At 35.2% G+C, this 19,149-nt stretch overlaps 2 protein-coding genes and 1 long non-coding RNA gene across 3 annotated transcripts; 2 read left to right on the forward strand and 1 right to left on the reverse strand.

Moving 5' to 3' along the window:
- Positions 1-3,555: 3,555 nt before the first annotated feature.
- Positions 3,556-4,128, forward strand: LOC100262745 (cytochrome P450 89A2-like). The gene has a single exon (XM_010657541.2). It carries the CDS (start codon positions 3,556-3,558, stop codon positions 4,126-4,128), a length of 573 nt encoding a protein of 190 aa, XP_010655843.2.
- Positions 4,129-11,125: 6,997 nt separating this feature from the next.
- LOC109123306 (uncharacterized) lies at positions 11,126-12,481 on the reverse strand. The gene is made up of 2 exons (XR_002031011.2): positions 12,294-12,481; positions 11,126-11,323 (listed from the first exon to the last, which is right to left on the reverse strand). It is a non-coding gene; the product is annotated as an uncharacterized LOC109123306 (long non-coding RNA).
- A 1,852-nt stretch (positions 12,482-14,333) lies between these two features.
- LOC100257624 (auxin-responsive protein SAUR76) lies at positions 14,334-15,283 on the forward strand. The gene has a single exon (XM_003632918.4). It carries the CDS (start codon positions 14,706-14,708, stop codon positions 15,084-15,086), a length of 381 nt encoding a protein of 126 aa, XP_003632966.1. The 5' UTR covers positions 14,334-14,705; the 3' UTR covers positions 15,087-15,283.
- Positions 15,284-19,149: the final 3,866 nt, after the last annotated feature.

A 19,149-nucleotide genomic window follows, 5' to 3' on the forward strand; every position in this document is an offset into this window, starting at 1 on the left:
AGTAGACATATGGAAGAAATGAATGGAGCCATGTTATGAGGAAGATTCAACTAATGTATGAAAAAGGAAATGATGAGTAGAAAAGAAAAAATGTAAGTCGTCTTTTGGAAAAAGAATCACGTGATGATGGAAGGAGGCTTCAACAGTGTTCTAGGTCAAAGCATACTTTAGACGAAAAAGGAAAAGAGATGTTATATTTTAGGAAGAATTGAGGTGGCATATTGGATATACAAGTTGTATTTTGGAAAGGATGGAGCAGGGGGGAATTCTTGGAAGGAAAAGACATTATTTTTGGAGATTCAACAGCGTTTTGGGAAGGAGGAATCACGCTAGTCTAGAGAAGAAAAATTTTCAACACATCTCGAAGGAGAACGGGAAGAGAAAAAAAAAACAGTAGGAAGAGACCAGAGAGAACTGGAGGCAACTTCCCGGTTAGTTTCTTTTGGAGATGAGCACTTTTAGGATATTGAGCAAATGGTCCTTGGATAATATCTATGCCAACATTATCAGAAATTGTGATCCTTGATGGCCCACTGATGCTCTGTCCCAAAGATGATTCCCGTTTCTGACAATGATAGATTCTTCATTTTTGGACGTGTTTCTGTCTGACAAATTTTCAACCAATTCGAAGGAAGCTTGCGGTTGAGTACAATCCGAGTTAGCCCGAGTATGATCCGCATGCAGTCAAATCTATTCTTAGAAAAGGATTGTCTTCAGGTGTGGATGGGCAACTAGCAAAGGAAGCAACTAAAGCAGTTTCTACTGAGAAGCAGATGAATAGCAAGAGTGTTTCTCCACTTTGAGTTACCTTACTCGCAGGATATTCTCGATTGGTAAATACAGACCCAAATTTTGTTGCATTATGGGAATGCCATGCTTGAATACCCATGATGAGCGGACCATTCACTACCCAAATCCACTTATCAAAGCCAACGACCCTCTAGAACCGTCACAATCTTTTGGTTCTGAATCTCCTACACTGCATGTGTTATCAAGAAACGGCCTTCTAACATTCTTATTGCTGCCGGCATCTCTTGTAAAGCTAGTGGACATAGCTCACAGTAGAACTCCAACTTTCTTACAAGTGCATCCAAATATACCACCAGTGAAAGAAGTTGATGATTCACGGTCGGTTGCATTGATCAAAATGCTTCCTCTAGGACCCATTGCAGTTCCATTCATTGAAAACCTTCCATGGCTTCGGAAATCATTCCCATAACTCGAATCCATCATTCCAGGTCTACACGCTAAGTATGGACCGATTATCACCCTCTGAATGGGCTTTCACTTGACTATCTTCATCTCCACCAAATCTCTTATCCACCAAGGCTGATTACTACTCAAAAAGTGCTCTTTTATAGCTTGTTATAAACTCTTTTAAACACTTTTGAGTAGTATTTATTACCTTTTAACTCAATTGGCACATTAAGGACCCTTGCAAGTATTACTAATCAGTTTTTGGCAAGTTTTGGTGTTTTTGATAACTTTTTTATCATTAAAACAAGCCAAGAATGAGGGAGAACTTGGTATAGTCCATGGCAAAGCAAGATTGAAGCTAAATTACATGAAGAATCCAAGTTTTGGAGAGCTTCGAAGCCTTTGCCAAATCAATCAAGTATGCAAGGAAGAGAATCAGAGAAGGAATCTAACATTAAAAAATTTCACAACCTTTTGCGAAATATTTGCAAGCTTGAGAATTGCCTAAGAGGAGTACAAACTGCAGGACAGAGAGCAAGGCTGTGAAGAATGAATTTCGCACCCTTGCGAAATTTCGCAAGCCTTGCGAAACTGATGAATTTTGCAACCCCTTGCAAAATTTTCGCAAGCATTGTAAAATCTTCTTGTAACCTTCAGATATATTTGCACCAACTTCGTTAGATTTTTATCTCAAGATATTTTGTGTAATTACCTATTCTCTCCTTGTAATTATCTAAAGATCTTTTTAGATATTTAGGATATCTAATTGAGGGGTTAAAAATATCTCTCTATATATGTTTTAAGATATCTCTTTTTGTAATATCTCAATATCAGAATCTCGGAAGAAATTCTTGGGGATCACTTGTAATCTCTTGGAAGAAATTCCAGAAAAGACTTGTGCATTCTTTTTAATAAGAAATATACAGAGCTTTGCTCTGCCTTATCTACTCATTTTGATTTTATTTTCTTTCTAGCCAAACAATCTTTGAGAATGTTCTTCCCCTAGGCTTTTCATTTCTTAGACTGAAGGAAGCTAGGTAAGGGATCCGGATACAAAAGTGGGAGTTTTCCTTGTTTCGGTTTTTAATGAAGATAAGTTGTGACCCGTTAATGGTTTTTATATTTTTAGTTAACTTAAAATCACCTGGACCAACACTTGGTAATCTTTCGGACTCCATCCATTGAGATCCATTAGTTATATCTTGCGAGCCTCTGGGAGGTGGTTTAAAGGTAGGATTACCTAGAATAGCCAACACTTGGTAAGCTTTCGAACTCCCTAGAGACATCCATTAGTTATCTCTTGCGAGCTTTTGAAGGGTAATCCAAGGTTAAGGATCACCTTGAATGGACAATACTAGGTGAGAGGTATGAACCATTGCAAGATGCATCAGTGAGAGGACTTTAGTGTTTGAAACCATTAATGGGAAGCAACTGTAACACACCGGTTCGGGAAATAACTATAGGTTAAATCCCCAATACGAGGAAAAGATCCGAAATCTCCCCTTTTGTATAAGGAACGTGAACCTAGTGACCTGAAACTCCAAGAAACCTTTTCTTTGTAATTAATCTTAGTTACTATTTTTGGTTAGCTTAAAACCAACCCTTTTCAACCAACTTTATGTTTTCTTTTAAAGCTAACTTAGAAAAGAAAAAGCATCATTTCAGTGTTGTAACTAATATCACGTGTGAAATGAAAACCCATCCCTGTGGACGATCCTCGAACCACTATGCTATGCTAGCTATGCTACCCTAGTATATGGTGAATTAGGTTTATAAATTTTATTGATAACTTCTGTCTGAGGATTGAATCAAAGTAGAACACCAATTGGGGATGAATCTCCAAGCCCTAGTCCAGAACAGTGCGGTCTTCGCCGACCGCCTTCCTGCACTGCTCACTCATAGAGTTATCAGTTGCAACCAGCAGATCATTATCACCGAGTTCTATGGCTCGAACTGGCACCTCTTCCCCCGCAACCTTACCTACGAAATCCTTAGTCCCTTACACATCAAATGTATTCTCGCGCATGCAAGTGGGTCTTGGACATTCTCCTCTTTCGCCTTCAAAACCATTCCGGACCTATCCTTGTGTTTCATCACTTCAGATATGCCATGTTTTGCTTACTGGTTCTTATGTGCTTCAATGACCAGCTGGGAGATAAGCAGATTCAAGATATTGAAGCGGTTGAGCGGAAAGTTTTGTTCAACTATGCTCTCTTCAATTCACTTAATTTCTGGGGTAGATTGGGGAAAATTTTGTTCAAAAAAAAAAAACGTTGGAAGAAGTTGCTATAGTTTCGCAAGGATCAGGAGGCTGTATTGATTCCCCACATCAGAGCCAAATGACAGCTAAAGCAAGAAATGCAAGGAAAACAAGGGCAATCAGAGGACTATGTCTTATCGTATGCTGACACTTTGCTAGACTTGCAACTGCTAGAAGAGAAGTGGAAGCTTACTTATGGAGAGATAGTTAGTTTGTGCTCGGAGTTTCTCAATGCTGCAACTCATTTGACAAGCACTACATTGCAGTGGATTATGGAAAATGTGATAAAATACCAGCATATTCAAGCCAATGTGTATGAAGAGATTAGTGGGGTCGTGAAGGATGGAGTGGAAATGGTAAGAGATGAAGATTTGCAGAAGATGCCATACTGGAAGGTCGTGATTTTGGAAGGTCTGAGGCGTTGTTCTCCAAGACACTTTGTGCTGCCTCATTCAGTGACCCAAGATACAGTCTTGGACGGTTACCTCGTACCCAAAAATGCTACTATAAATTTCAGGGTTATGGAGATCAGTCTAGACCCAAAAATATGGGAAAATCTAAGAGAGTTCAGGCCCGAAAGGTTCTTGAACAGTTTTGGAGGGGAAGAGAGGGAGATAGACGCTGCTGAAAATGACGACGGCAATGAGAGCTCTCGATTCTATGACTCCTGAACGTTCTGATTAGAGGGATCTCTGGATATGAATCGCGAATAACACATCATCAACCTCATCATGCATGGGATAAAGTTCATAAGAATCGTTTGATTTCCACATCTCCAGACTATCATCAATAAGCATACTACCACCAAGCATGGATTCGTCTACAGTGGCCTGATTATACATTGATAAATTGCTAAATCTCAAAGAAGAGTCGAGATCTGGTCCAAATCTGGCTGCCATAAAGAAATGAAATTGTCGGAGCTCTGGGTTTTAGTTCAGATTATAGGATTTTTGCTAGTGGTAAAGGTTGAAGCAATGAGTATGGGATTGGAGTTTGGGATCAGATTACATGGAAACAGATTGATTTCTTCTATGAACCTATTGGTTGGTCTCTTGGTAATGCTGACAAGCTTTAGCGGCTGCAAGGAACCAACTGTTTGATGGTGGCAACTCAGTTTCCTAGCGGATAGAATTGAGGATGGGAAAGGGAAGGCAGTAGTGGCACACGATTGCATGTGAAGAAAATTCTCTGACACATACAAAAGGACGTCACTCATATATATATAGAGGACTTTACGCCATTTTGTGGAAGAACAACCACCTTTCTCTAGGTTACACAGCCACAGACAGTCCACCTAGAACACCACGCATCCAATTGTGATTCGCACATCTGCCACTTTGAGAAAGCCACAATCCACTCCATTGTTCGGAAAAGTAAGTTGGAATTCCGTTCTACTTAAATCTTGATTTATTACATAAAAAAAAATTGTTGATTGCAATTGGGTTTAGGCTTTGATTCGTTATGTTAGATTGATAGGGTTTGAATAATTTAGTTCCAGTTTCAAATTCATCAAATTAGATTAGAGAGATTCGAGTTTAATCTAGTTATGATTTTTATCCATTATATTGATTAGAAAAGTTTGGAATTTTTTATTTTTGATTTGGCTTTGGTTCATTATGATAGCTAGGAAAGCTTGAATTTTATTTAATTTCATTTGGATTTTTCATGTTAGTTTGAAAAATTGAAATTTTGTTTTGATCTAGTTTTGATTTTTTATGATAGTTTGGAAAGTTATGACCTTTGTTTTAATTTAATGTTGATTCATTATTTTAGTTTGAAAGTTATGATTTTGTTTAATTTAGTTACGATTTATTATTTTTAGTTTAACAAGTTAGAATTTTTAAGTATTTGTTTGGATAATTCTTGATGATAATGGAAAAGTTAGAATTTTTAAGTGTTTGGATAATTCTTGGCGATAATGGAAAAGTTAGAATATTTAATAAGTGTTTGGATAATTTTTTATGATAGTGGAAAAGTTAGTATTCTTAAATTTTTTTTTTTTAAATAATTCTTGATGATAGTTTAAAAGTTAGAATTTTGATTAGTATTAGTTTTACTTCGTTCTTAGTTGGGAAATTCATAATTTCATTTAGTTTAGTTTCAATTGATCTTTTAGTTTAGATGTTATTAAAATTCTAGTTTATTAGTTCAATTGATTTCGTGCTACTATTTCCATATCCTAAGTTTGTTAATTTTAATTCATGATTCATCATTTTTTTAGTTTATAAGTTTTAGAATTTAAGTTGGCTAATTTATTTCACTGTGTTGATATATTCATGTTTAAAAAAAAAAAAAAAAACTTGTTGACTCTAGTTTTGATTGATCCTGTTTTAGTTGATAGTTTTTTTTTTTTAGAATTTTAATTAGTTTGTTTGGTCTCATACTATTTGGTTCATGTTTTAAGATTGTTAATTTCAATTTTTTATTAATTCTATGCTTTAGAATTGTAGCCAATTAGTTTAATCTATCCCCATGTTATCATTTCGTCTTTAAAAATAGTTAATTTTAGTTTTTGACTTATTTTATTTAGTTTATGTGTTTGTTTTCTTTTATTTAATTGATTAGTTTAGTCGATTGTATTTTGTTAGATTTATGGCTTAAAATCATCAATATTAGTTGATATGTGTTGTTAGTTTTGTTTTAAAAGTCAAATAATATTTGCGCTTGATTGATTTTATCTTAAGTTTAAATGTTTTTAAAGTTCCAGTGCTTATAAGATCTAAAATGTTTTGGTTTATCACTTTTGTCATCCTTTGTCAAATTCAATTTCTAGAGGTCATCAGAAAGTAATGAAGATTGACCTCCATTCTCACCACTTTAGTTTGCTTGGTTGTCAAAAATTCTACTTTGTGATTTTGTTTCTTTTATTTTGCTTGTTTCTTATGTTTGTTGTTTTGAAATTAATTTCTTTTATTTTAAAATAAAATACTTTTCTCAAAAGATCCCTTTGAAAATCTATTTTTAAAATTCATTTAGAGTCCTTGGAATCAAAATCTCATTTTCTTAAATAATGTGCAACCATGTTTTGATTGGTTCGCATCTTTCTCAGTTTTCAATAAAAGCTACGATTTTGAATAAGACACGAATCCAAGCTTGTGGTCCCAAATAAATTGGATAATTCTAGCTTAGATTCGTGTATATCAATTGGGGAATTGGTGGAACCCCTACATAAGAAAATTTTTTAAAACTCATCTTTGCTACCACCTTTTCTATTTGATGAAATCATCTCTATTTATTTTTTTAGGAATTATATACAAGATGTATGTGATAATTGATGATTTCGTATACTTTGATCATTTTTTCTATGCTAATTAAATAACAAGCATGCTAGAATTTCTTTATTTTATTATTTATTATTTATTATCTAACCCCTCATGTCTTGCGGAAGCATGTTACAAGTTATCTATGCTATCTAAATACGCCCCCTATCTCTCACCTTCTAAATTCTGTGATATGTTTGTCACTATGAACCACACCTATGTTTGATAGTGCTTGGGTGTCTTGATATATTGTTTCATTGTTCGATTATTTATGATAAAGCTCATGCTGGATGATATACTATTTGAACTAACTTTGATATCTTGTGATAACGTTTAAGAAGCAGCCTAGGTAAGCACCCTAAATCTTCTTTATGATTGTGATTGGTTTTCTTGTTTGGCATGATATTTTTTTAAATCACCTAGCCTACTTAGGTATCTATAAACAACCAAATTAATTGTCACATTTCCCTCAACTTAGTCAGTAAAGACCTTTGTAGGGCTTGGAGGGGTGCTACCTTTTAGAGGTATCTTTCCAATATATAACCTGATCCCCGGACCTAGACTCAGGTTTTTCAAAGACACGCTTTTCCAAAAACTATGGAGTCACCTTTTTTAAGGTTTTCTTTCTTATTTTATTTTCCCTTTAAAATAAAAATAAAATAAGTGGCAACTCCGACTTTTTCCAAAACTATTTTTTCACCAATAAAAACAAGTCTCGCAGATCAAGTGGGGGCACACGTGAAAAATGCGAGTCCACAGTTGTTGTGTTGTCATCTCTCACATTTGGTCTTCATATACATTTCATCACTAATATCCATGTCACATCACCCATTGTAGTGGTTATGCTATGTCACCTATTATTGCAGTCATGTCACACCATCATCACATAGTTGTACCACGTCATCAATATCAACCATGTGGAGTTTGACCTTTGAAGACCTGTATAGCCTAACACTAGATAAGGATGCATATGTGACCATTGTGTTTAATTTTCCACTATGTTTGCCAAGATGGTTAGATGCACTCATACCCACACATTGTACTACTAGGAATCCTGGATTGCTCTATTCCCAAGCTTAGATGAATAAGGTGCATGTAGTCTATCTTGGGCCTCTTAAGATATATCATAACGGAAACATATGACATCAAAAACCAAAATAAAACATAGATCTAAAGATGAAAAGCTCACACATATGGTTTGGATGTTCCTAGATCAAATCCAAGTTGGTGGAAATGTCGAAAGCTCCATAGAACTGGTCTACCTAGTGTTCTTCCACTTGATCTCTCTTTTCGTGGATGTTTGGCATGAGAGAAGGGTGGACTTATCTCTCTCCTTAAGGGTATCTAGGGTTCCCCTCTTTGGAAATTCAGAAAACTGAATAAGAAGTCCTAACCCTTAAAAGGATTTATATAGGCTTAAGTGAGTTGAGCCCAAATTGGGTTTGTGTCACTTAATCTAGCCCACTTGCATCCTAATAACTTAATTAGTCTAATGGACTTCAATTAATAAATTAGCATATTCTGGAAAGAACATTCATAAGATCTAGTGGAATCTTATATTTTTACTAAAACGCCTTTATGCACACTTATGAATTATTTAAACAAAATACCCTCAAAGTGTGGGAGCTTGAGCAAGGACCATTGGGTCTCATAGAAAAATATTTACTCCCTTAGAATCTAATTTTAAAGTTGACTCAACACTTCATTAAAAAGACTCAACTGCTTTCCAATATCCAACGAAATTACAACGAGTAAAGCTCAATTTCATAATGTACAATCCATTACATACAAACTCCTTATGAACTGGTGTTTATAATCTAACAAAGTAATGCCATCAACCCATCAAGATTACCTCTCCAATTCGTAAGTTACATATTTTCCTATTATGCGATCAACTGACATACTCTATCTCCAAAGAGTATATGTCAAATTTCACTAAATGAATTACTGCAACCATAAAGTTTATGATTACACGTCCTTTATAATTACCCAAGGGGACATGTTGTCTCAATCCTATGAGATATCATGGTGCCTCTATTGACAAAACTTGTTGTCATTAGCCTCTATCAATAATGACTCAATCTATAGGGATATATGAACACATTAAGGTTTCACCTATAGGTCAAAGTCTTTTATTAATTTCAACACAAGCTTAATATCCTCTCAAGATTAAGAGTCCATGCAACATAGTAGCTTGGTGAATCATGACAATTTGATAGCCTTACATCATGATTCACTGTAGTGATTGAACTAATAGATTAAAGTCCCTAAATATCAAAATGTACTAAATCAAAAGGCTTAGAAGCTCGAGAAACCAAGTTTACAAAAGGTAATCTATGTTCTTAGCCATTTGACAAGGAAGATAAAAATCTAAAATGGTTGTGTTTGGAACTTTCAATTTACACAACTTCATAACTTTGTGAACGATGGGGAAGGATGGATGACCTAGATGATGGTGCTAAAGAGTAGGGTCTTGAAGTTGAGTGTGGTAAGCCTGGATTTGAGTGCTTGGACAAGGTTGGGATGATTGGTTGGAGATTATGGTTGGAAGCAATTTGTAAAGACCATCCTCAAGACCATATGTGATAATGATGTTCAACATCTGGGTTTGCAAAAGAAGATAGTTGTTTATGTCAAGCTTGATAGAAATTGGATGATTTAGAAGAGGGAAAGCTTGGAAATGCAGTGTAGGTTGATTTTGAGGGCCTAGAACCAGTTGATTAGGGTTGTTTCATTGAGGATCGATGTTAACTGGAGTTGTAGGTTGATAAGCCATTAGAGAGGAAAGTGAAAACGGAAAAGGAGAAGAATGGAAGAACAAAGAGATTAGGGTTTGCTCAACACATTGCTAGAGCAGGGACGATTCTATTATATACCAAAAATGGAAAATGCAAAAAATGTGTTGTACAAGAGAGTTGTTATCAACATGGTAAGTAATAGCAAAATAGATACAATGTTACACTCTAATTCGCTTGCACTTGGGAACCCAAACTCTCAAACATAGATATCCACTTTTCACACATTAATGGTGGTAAAGAAAAAAAAAACCCAAAAGCACTTAGAAAACTATTTTCAAGAAAAAAAAAATTAGCTATTGATACATTTTTGAAAATGTTGTGTATGCAACTAATTTGTTGTATCTAGGCCTAGATTACAAAGAACATGATAAAATCTTATTTAGCCCTTCTTTTTTATTTCTCTTAATAATTCCTTTTAAGCTCTTCTTTTTTGGTTCCTTGATAAAAATTGTTTTGTATTATTGCCTATTTTCTCTATATACACTTATAGAAATCATCAAATTCCAATCCTTTGTTTTGTTATCATAAATATTCAGTTGATTACCTTCAAACAAAAAACCTTGGGCTAACATAACGCACTTGCAACGACAAGAAAAGGAAAGAAATGCAAAACGTTCCTTATGTAAGTTCAATTGGAAGTCTAATGTATGCTTTATTATGTACTTGACTCGATCAATTGGTTAGCCATCACTAGAGTAAACAAGGACTTGTTCATTGGTGAGTGGTCAAAAGAATTTTTTTCCTATCTCTGAGGCATGTTAGATCTTGTTCTCTACTATTAAAGGGCATATAGTTGAGATTAATGGAGGATGCTATGATGTAAGTTGCTTTAATGACAAAGATAAGCACATATATAGATTTAGTATTGGTTTCTGCTTTTTTGCTCAGTGTAGTAGCTATATCCTAGTGTAATATGGAACAATTTTGTACTGCATTGTTCGCAGTGGACTTCGAGTATGTTACTTGCTCAACATTAGTATAGGAGTTGTTTATTTTAGGAGATTATTTCAGTATCTGTTTCATAGCTCTTATTGTTTATATTGACAAAGTGGCTACTTTGTCTTGTGCCAAGGATCCCAAGTACCATGTAGAACAGAACACATACATCTAATTCCATTACATTCAAGATATTGCTCCACAATGGAGGGTGGTCCTACAACACATCTCAACTAGCAATATGATGGGTGATACTCTCACTAAATCTACTACGAGAAATGTCTTTTTCACTCATGTTAGGAGTATGGGACTTTTTACAATTTGATATATTTTTTGAACACCTTTTATATTAATTGACATTTTCAATTATGAGTATCTTATGCATTTATTCATATAGGCAATCACTGGCGCGTTTTTTTGGAGGCAATCATCTTGTACCTTTGATCTAGACTCTCATTGTCACAACCCAAATTCCGGGCGACCCAAAATTTGGCCCGTGACCCCAGGTCAAAGGTTTGACCCTAAGGGTTTCTCCTATTCCACGTTGGCAGTCAACTAAACACTCTGAATTTTTTTTTTTCTTTTTTTTTTCACATATAAGTCCCACTAGGGTTCTCACCAACTAACAATATTTTAAAACCTTACTCAAACACATCAAGATTTAATAAACATCATTGCATCCCAAAATAAAGTTTCATAAAAAATCCCCTTAATCAAACTAAGGTCTTATTACATTATCCATAATTCACTTATTACAAGGTCTCAATGCCACAAACACAATAAAAAAATAAAACCTTTCCACTAAACCACTTCAGGGGCATCTTGAAGTCCTCCCTGTCCCATCTGTGGATCCTCAGGAGTGATATCTGCATCTAAAAAGATATAAAAATGAAGGAGTGAGCATTTCCACATTGCTCAGTAGGGTGCCTAACACCCAAAGGGTTAATGGGGGATTACTATAATTTGAGAACCCAAACGCAACAGTTCACCAATATAAATCAAGTCACACAATTTAACATATAACATTAAACTCAATTCCACAACATTCAATCATTAAATGAATGCATATAAACGTATGACACACAATCATACAATGCACTATCGTTCTCGGGCTTTCACCGAAGGATACGCGTCCGCACCCAAATATACTCCCCATTCAGAGTCTTCCCGGGGTAAACTTTTGGGTCTTTCACCCTAGGGATCTCTCTCCCTTCTTAGTTCGCCTCACACGGGCTTTCACTTTTCATCACTATTTTATTTTTTTCCATTTCATACACTTTTCACAAAAAAAAATTTTCTTCATACAATCATGATGCAAATGAATGCCACAAATTCCAAAATTCCTTAATAATTTCTACAATTCCAATAATTTCAACATTCTCAATAACCCAATAAAATAAAATTTTCACATTAAAATTCCCGAAAATATACCAACAAATTTTCGGAAATTCAAACATCAATATACTTGAATTTATATCACAATTTCAGAATTTTTCAAAAACTCTAATAATTCCCAATATTTGAAAATAACTAATTTTTCACAATAAAATTATCGCAAATATTCCAATCAATTTTCAAAAATTCATAAGTCACTAGATTTGAAATCTTGCCCTAATTCCGGAATTTTCCTACATTTCTAGCAATTTTTAACAACTTAAAATAATTATTTATCAATTATAAAGAATTCCGAAAATTACAAAAAAATCCAGAACAAATCCCAAAGCATTCCAGAAAATTCACCCAACATCACAATTACCTACTTAACTCATAATTATCAGATTTATAATTTTTTTTTCAAGGGAAAAACATAAAAATTTAAGTTTTAGGGTTAAGGTCCCCTACCACAAATCTGAGAATTTGGCCGTTAAAAACGAAATCAGCCACCGTAGACTTGTTCCTCTACTCGAATAGAGTACTTCCTCCGAATTTGGGCCGAAACAGAGATCGTTTGGCCGTCCAAACGGCCGGTCAAAAATCCGGCGAGTGACCCAATTTAGCCTTTCTCTCTCTCTCTGCCCCGCGTGCTGCAATTCTCCTCCTTTTCCCCCTTTTTTTTTTTAATAGCCCACTTCACATGGCTTTTAAAAAGCCACCAGCCCACTTGCTTTTAAAAGCCACCAGCCCACTTCACATGGCTTTTAAAAGCCACCAACCACTTAAGCCAAGCCCAACTCAATATCTAAGTCCAATCCATTATTATTATTATTATTTTTCTTTTACAACCCATTACAAACTGCCAATATTCAAAGCTCAATGAATATTTTTATTTTATTTCTTTTATTTTCTTTTCTTTTGTTTATTCTAATTGTTTTATTTGATTTCCAATTCATTTTTTTTTCATTTTAACACACAATTTTATTTATTAACACCAATTAAAAACTAATTTTCTCAATATTATTATTCATCAATTTAATTTAATTTTTCTTAATTAATTCTATTTTTTTTATTAATTCTTTTTTTTTCCCGGAAAATTTCAATTTCTAAAATCCTAAGAAATTTTCTACCCTAAGGCTGACATGGCATAAAATTTCAACTCGTTTAATTGACCGACACAATAAAACGAAATTCACCAATCCGAAATTGACACGTGTTCTCCAAACACTTTTCTTTTTAACTTTTCAACCATCACACAAAATAAGACTTTTCAAACTAAAATTACTAACGTGGCATAAAATACCCGGTCATTACACTCATAGGCCTGTGTGTATCTCTATTTCCTATATGCTCATGATTGCTACCAAAATTGAAATCACCCAGCTTTGGCAATGAGCATTTATTATCCGAAGACTAATGGTATTGCTATACTTGTGATGTTTATTACACCAAGCAAAAACTCTAAAATTTTTAACTTCTTTGTTTTCATTTTTATGTACTAAAGCTCTGGTAAAATAAGGTTATCCTCTAGGTGTTTGCAAAGTCATCTGAAGGAATCAGCTGATGGATGAAATCTATTCCATTGAAGAACTCTTTGAAAATTTTCACACTAAAATGTTCATAAAAACCATAAACACATAGGTACAATCAATCCAAATGATCAATTAGTCATGGGTGCATATACCTCCATGAATTTCCTACAAAGAACATGATTGTTTTAATATAAAAAACTCTGGTGCTCAGTGCGGATTATGGGATTTGTTTTCAAGCACACGTGCACATACATGCATGTGGCCTGGTGCACGCTCGAGGACATGGCACAAGTGGACCATATATGCAGCTTTAATGGCGCAAATTCATGCATGAATTATATGGCCAGTAAGGGGCCCATGTGGTGGGATTCAGCTTCAAGACAAAAGAGATGCATGTTCACAATCCTTTTGTCAAGTAACCATCCAAGTGAGGCAGCAGGTCCAAGCCCCACCACTGTGGGTCACCTCCAATTATTTCCAGTCCACCCCAATTAATTTTAATATCATTTTTCTTCTAGTGATTCTATCAGCATTCTATCACAACTGCATGTGACCCTTTTAAACAAATGACAAAATAATGATCATTTCGTATTCAAGTGAAGGAGAAGTTAATTATATATGATTAAACAATGAAGGACAACACAAAAATTGGGAAGTCATTAAATATAGTAGTTGATTTGATAAGAAAAATTAACATCGATCGGGATGTGAATTAACATTGATGTGATGGTCGATCCAAAACACTTCAAGTACTCCTTGTTTAATTAAATTTATTATAATAATTCCATTTTAGGTGGAATATTCTACATCACAATCCGATCCAGTAATTAAACTCAACTTTAATTACATTATCTAGCTACAATTGAGTGATTAGATTAGCTTACTAAACAACTACCAAGATACAGTGCATGAGTGGGAGCCACTAAAATGGCTAAGTACCAAAAGCTGGTGGAACTTTGTTTTCTTAACTTAATTGCTTATGTTATCATCATGGTGGTGCCTCCCACTTCACAAAACTTCTTTTGCTTTTTGCCTTTCTTCTTTTCTTCCCTTTTTTATTTATTGGTTTATGGGTGCATCTGTCCAGTTGAGATCCCTTCCAAGTCCTCAAAGCGCATTCCTCCATGTTTAATTTTGTACACATGCATGAGCAGTGCCTGACTGTGTAACAATGTTACATGCACCATGAAGCTACATGATATGAATGAATGCTTGAGATGTAACCAAGGGTCCCACCCACAGCCTAATCAGTTACCATTTCTTCTGTGGCTGAGTATATATCATATGTTTTATGTTTTATGGATTTTGAGCTAGTTTTCTCCTCCTCTTTGTCTCTCTGGTTTTGAGGATGAAGAAGCTTAACGTCATACTGAACAAGTGCAAGAGCTTCTCAAGGCAGATGAGAAGGTCCTCCTCTTACAATAGTGCTAGTCCAAGATCAAACTCGGCAAGGGAAGAAACATTTGCAGATATGAAAGAGGAAGAAGAACATCAAGAAACGGTGTATGTGGGAAGTAAAAGGAGGCAATATGCAGTTAGTTCGAAGCATCTAAAGCATCCTTTATTGAATGCTTTAATTGAAGAGAAGTCCAAGCAGGGTCCGGGTGGAGTCATCTCTGTGAACTGTGAGGTTGTTCTCTTCGACCACCTATTATGGATGCTGGATAATGCAGATCCCAAGCTCACCAGTGAATCATTGGAGGAGTTAGCTGAGTTTTATTCCCTCTGATACTCAGAGACTTGTTAGCATCATTCATAGGCTTCATCTATATATGTTCCAGTACCAGCAGCAAGTATTGATAATCTCCATGGTTAGGTAGATTCATTGCTCCTTGGATGTTTGATTCATTTTGTTATGACCGTGCTTCTGTATGGCTGTAATCCGTAATTACTTAATGAATAAACTGTAGGATAAATATTCTCATATATTTTGTTCATCTCCATTGTACTTCCAAGTGTTGCCACATTGATTTTTTCAGATGAACCATGAATATGTTGCCTATAGTGGCTGATCTTCTTACCTTGAGAATGCATATGGGAAAAAGGTTTAGAATTACCTTGCTCTTAGGAACATATGGATTCATGAGAGTTCATAGCAAAATGATATAGAAAAATAATCATTTAAATGAAATAAGAATGATGATAAATATCATTGTGACCCAAAATAAGGGTTTTCGTTACCTTTTGAAGTGGGCAAAAATCTCCATTAATTGTTTTATTAACCAATTTTTTCGTCTCAAGTTATGAATAAAATTACGAGAACCATTCTATTTCCGTAATACCCAAGTGCCTTGACCTTTATTTTTACATAAAACATAGAATAAAAGAACTTCAAAAGGAAACCTTTTGTTTTTCAAAAAGAAGAATTATGTTCTTTCTCTTATCAGATTTTAAGGGAGAGAGTAAAAACAATATTCCTTCTCTTATTTTTTCAGAGAGAGTCTTCTCACCGAGGGAGAAAAAAATTTATTATTTTTTAATTTTAATAATGACCATTTTAGGTAGATTTAAAACTGTTAAAAACGTTTCCCATTTTTATTTTGCTTGGGCCGGATCGGCTAGGTGGAGTGAGCCATTTGGGCACCGAAACCCAACTCCAACACATTGCGTTGTTGGTTGGTGGCATTATAAAGAGAAAGACCATCATCAACCCTGATTCCCCATGATTCCTTATCATCAACTCACATGACAACTTTCTCTTTTTAATTTCAGATCATAATGCCAGCATCGATCACTCCCACTTCACAAAGTGAATTATTTTTCCTTTCATACAGGCAATATTGGAACTTGAAATAGGCCTGCCAATTGATCAAATTTTGACCCGACGGCTCAAATTTTCATGGTAAAGGCGTATAGCCACGAACCCCTTAATGGTACATTTTATTAAATTCTTATGCCCCAATAAATTAAATAAAGACACAGAGACCCAAAGCTGATCCAATAATGGTCTGACACGAGAGATAAAATCAGGTTGCATGCTAGTTCTATGCAATATAGATATGGCTACAGTAACAAGTTAAATATCTGAAATATAAGATATGTACAGCCAAGAGAAAGAAACAAGCACTCTAATGGGGCCGATCGTGGGATTTGTATATTTTAAAATTATTTATTCTTTAAGATATCTACTATTTTGATTCTCATATAAAAAGCTTAGAGATCCAGGGTATTTTCCATATCTGGGTGTAACTTGGAGATATTTTGGGTACAAGGAAATTAAGTTGATATAGATAACCATTTAAGATATTGATGTTAAAATTGTATTTGTATGATTGAAGCAAATGCGCTAAGCAACCAGCTAATATTAGAGACACTTGGCAGCTCTGTATGCTGCTGAAGCTTAGTACAAACAGCTAGCAAAGCTGCTGCCCAATTTAAACCAAGCAACAAAAGACTTCGAAAGTCGGCGATCTTTGCATTTTTGGCAGCCCTTTTCTTCTCCGCCACGACTTCGCTAAGCTGCAGCTTCAAGATTATCGGCACACACATGGAAACAACTTAATTAATTAGGATTGGTTGCTCAATTTGCTTTACTTCACCCTAGGTATGGCAGACTTTGTTTTGGGGGTTGTGTGTCAAATTATTTTCTCTATCAATTAACCAAATTTAAAGGACTGAATTTTTATTGTTGAGCTAAATTGTTTGTGCCCATAGATTCAAGGATCTTGCAATAATTTAATTAACAAACTTGCCTTGCTTGTTTTTCTGTTGTTAGTGATAGTTGGGGATGATATGTTTAATCTAGCAATTTTCAAGCTATTTGTTAAAGTTGATTGATGATTTGATAAGTTCTATTTGGTTATGATTTATGTTTTTTTTTTTTTTTCTCTATCAAGGATGCGATGAACAAGGTTGAATTTATGCTTCTTGTTGTCATGAATTGATGGAAGTTAGAGGGATTCATATGTTCATGAGTTGTATGACTTGAATGGGAAAACTATACTTGGAATTGTGCTTTATGACATGGGTGTTAGCTTGGTGACAATGATTGAATTTTAAAACAAAATTGATGGAGAAGTTACCTTAGTGGAAGTGGAAACAATGGATGGTTAGCACTGATGATGGATACCTTTACATACTAAGGGGGGAAAGGGTCCCTAAGTGAGAGCCTTAAAAGGAAGAGGGTATTGTGCACCGGTTGGGAGAAAAAGAAAAAAACGTCTCTATGTGAGAGTGTTAAAAGGAAATAGGCCATTATGTTCAAGAACCCAAAACTACGACAAAAAGATCCCGTAGGGATGTAATAGGAGGCATATACATATATCCCTAGGTGCAAGTCCCTGAATATATATACTTGTTTTTCCATTTTTTGAATAAGATAGGAATTTCCTACTCCATAAAGTTAAAGGTTACTTCCTATTGATATTTGGTATGTTGAAATGTTACTTTTTGTACATAATCTTAGAATTTATATTATTTATTACTTTTAACATAGTGCTTAAAAATAGTCATTAGCTATTAATTAAGCTTTGTTAGCTCACCCTATTACTCATTTTTTAGATTCAGATGTTGAGGCTCCTCATGGGCAAATGCCAGATGATTGATTATGCGCTTTGAAGATCTTTTTGGACAGCTTCTTGATAGAGCTTGAGGCTTATTTTGATGTATTTTGGGTGTGAGAAACCAAACATGATGATCTATGTAACCTTAAGAAGATTTAGACACCTAGTGCTGATTTGGTTGCATGAAGGCCTATTTTTGCATGTATAAAGGAATTTTGATGGTGTGAATGGGAGGTGAAATCTCCAAGGAACATCTAGTTGAATTTTTGCGTTAAAATGGCCATATTTACTATTCCATTGTTTGATCTCTTTTGTTCTAATAATTAATTTTATTTGAGACTAGAATGGATCTACTTTCTTTAGGACCAGGTCCCAAATCAATTCACCCTTGGAAAGTTAAAATATTAATTTCTTCCCGGAAACGAATCAATAGTTCTGAGTGGCAACATGAGTAACCAAGTAGGTGTTGGGTAGTCTACGTGAAGTTATGGCATAATTAGAGACTAATTTCCAATGAATATTATTAGCCCTCTTCTTATTCTGGACTCATGAGCTGGACCTTGAGTTAGGCCGAGCCATGGTTCCATGGGAAATACTCAAACCTATTCCAGCACCTGCGCAAACCTCCCTAAACAGGTTGACACCACGAACTTGCGGAGGCCATCTGAGCAGGGTACCTAAGCAGACATAAGGACTTCTATGCAACCTCTAAGAGCTTCATTTTCAAAGCTCTCTGGGCAGTCCCTGAGCCGACAAGTGATGGCAGCACCTTGAAGCTCACCAACCCTAGGTTACTGCATGAGAATCTAAATGCTACAAGGTGTTTTTTTTTTTTTTTCCAGGCCTTTCTAACGGCGGTATGCCATCTGGAAGTTGTTAGAGGAGAAAATGACGAGGTTGAATCTGGAGCAGCAAGGGCATAAATAATTCTGACAATGATTGGAGAGAGAATGAGAAGAGAACCACTGACAGCACAGCCACAACAAATTCTGATAATGATTGAGAGAAGAGGGAAAGGAGCTAACCCAGGGCTCCAGTGTAGCCCATGGTCCGTGCATCAGTAATCGAGCAGGCTCTCAATCCAGCATTTGGAGTAAATCCATTTCATCCTAGAGGCTAACATTAGACTACAAAAATGGCCCATGAATTGGAGGGCATTCCTTCTGCCAAGAAAAAAAAAAACCCTAGATAAGGGCTCTTTGGCTCTCTGGATGGGAGTCTCTCTCTATTTTCTCTTGGATCTTCTCTTTTCTGAGGAGATATATATATATATATATATACTGACTTGAC

Source organism: Vitis vinifera, chromosome 10, assembly GCF_030704535.1.
Source record: "Vitis vinifera cultivar Pinot Noir 40024 chromosome 10, ASM3070453v1".
NCBI lineage: Eukaryota > Viridiplantae > Streptophyta > Magnoliopsida > Vitales > Vitaceae > Vitis > Vitis vinifera.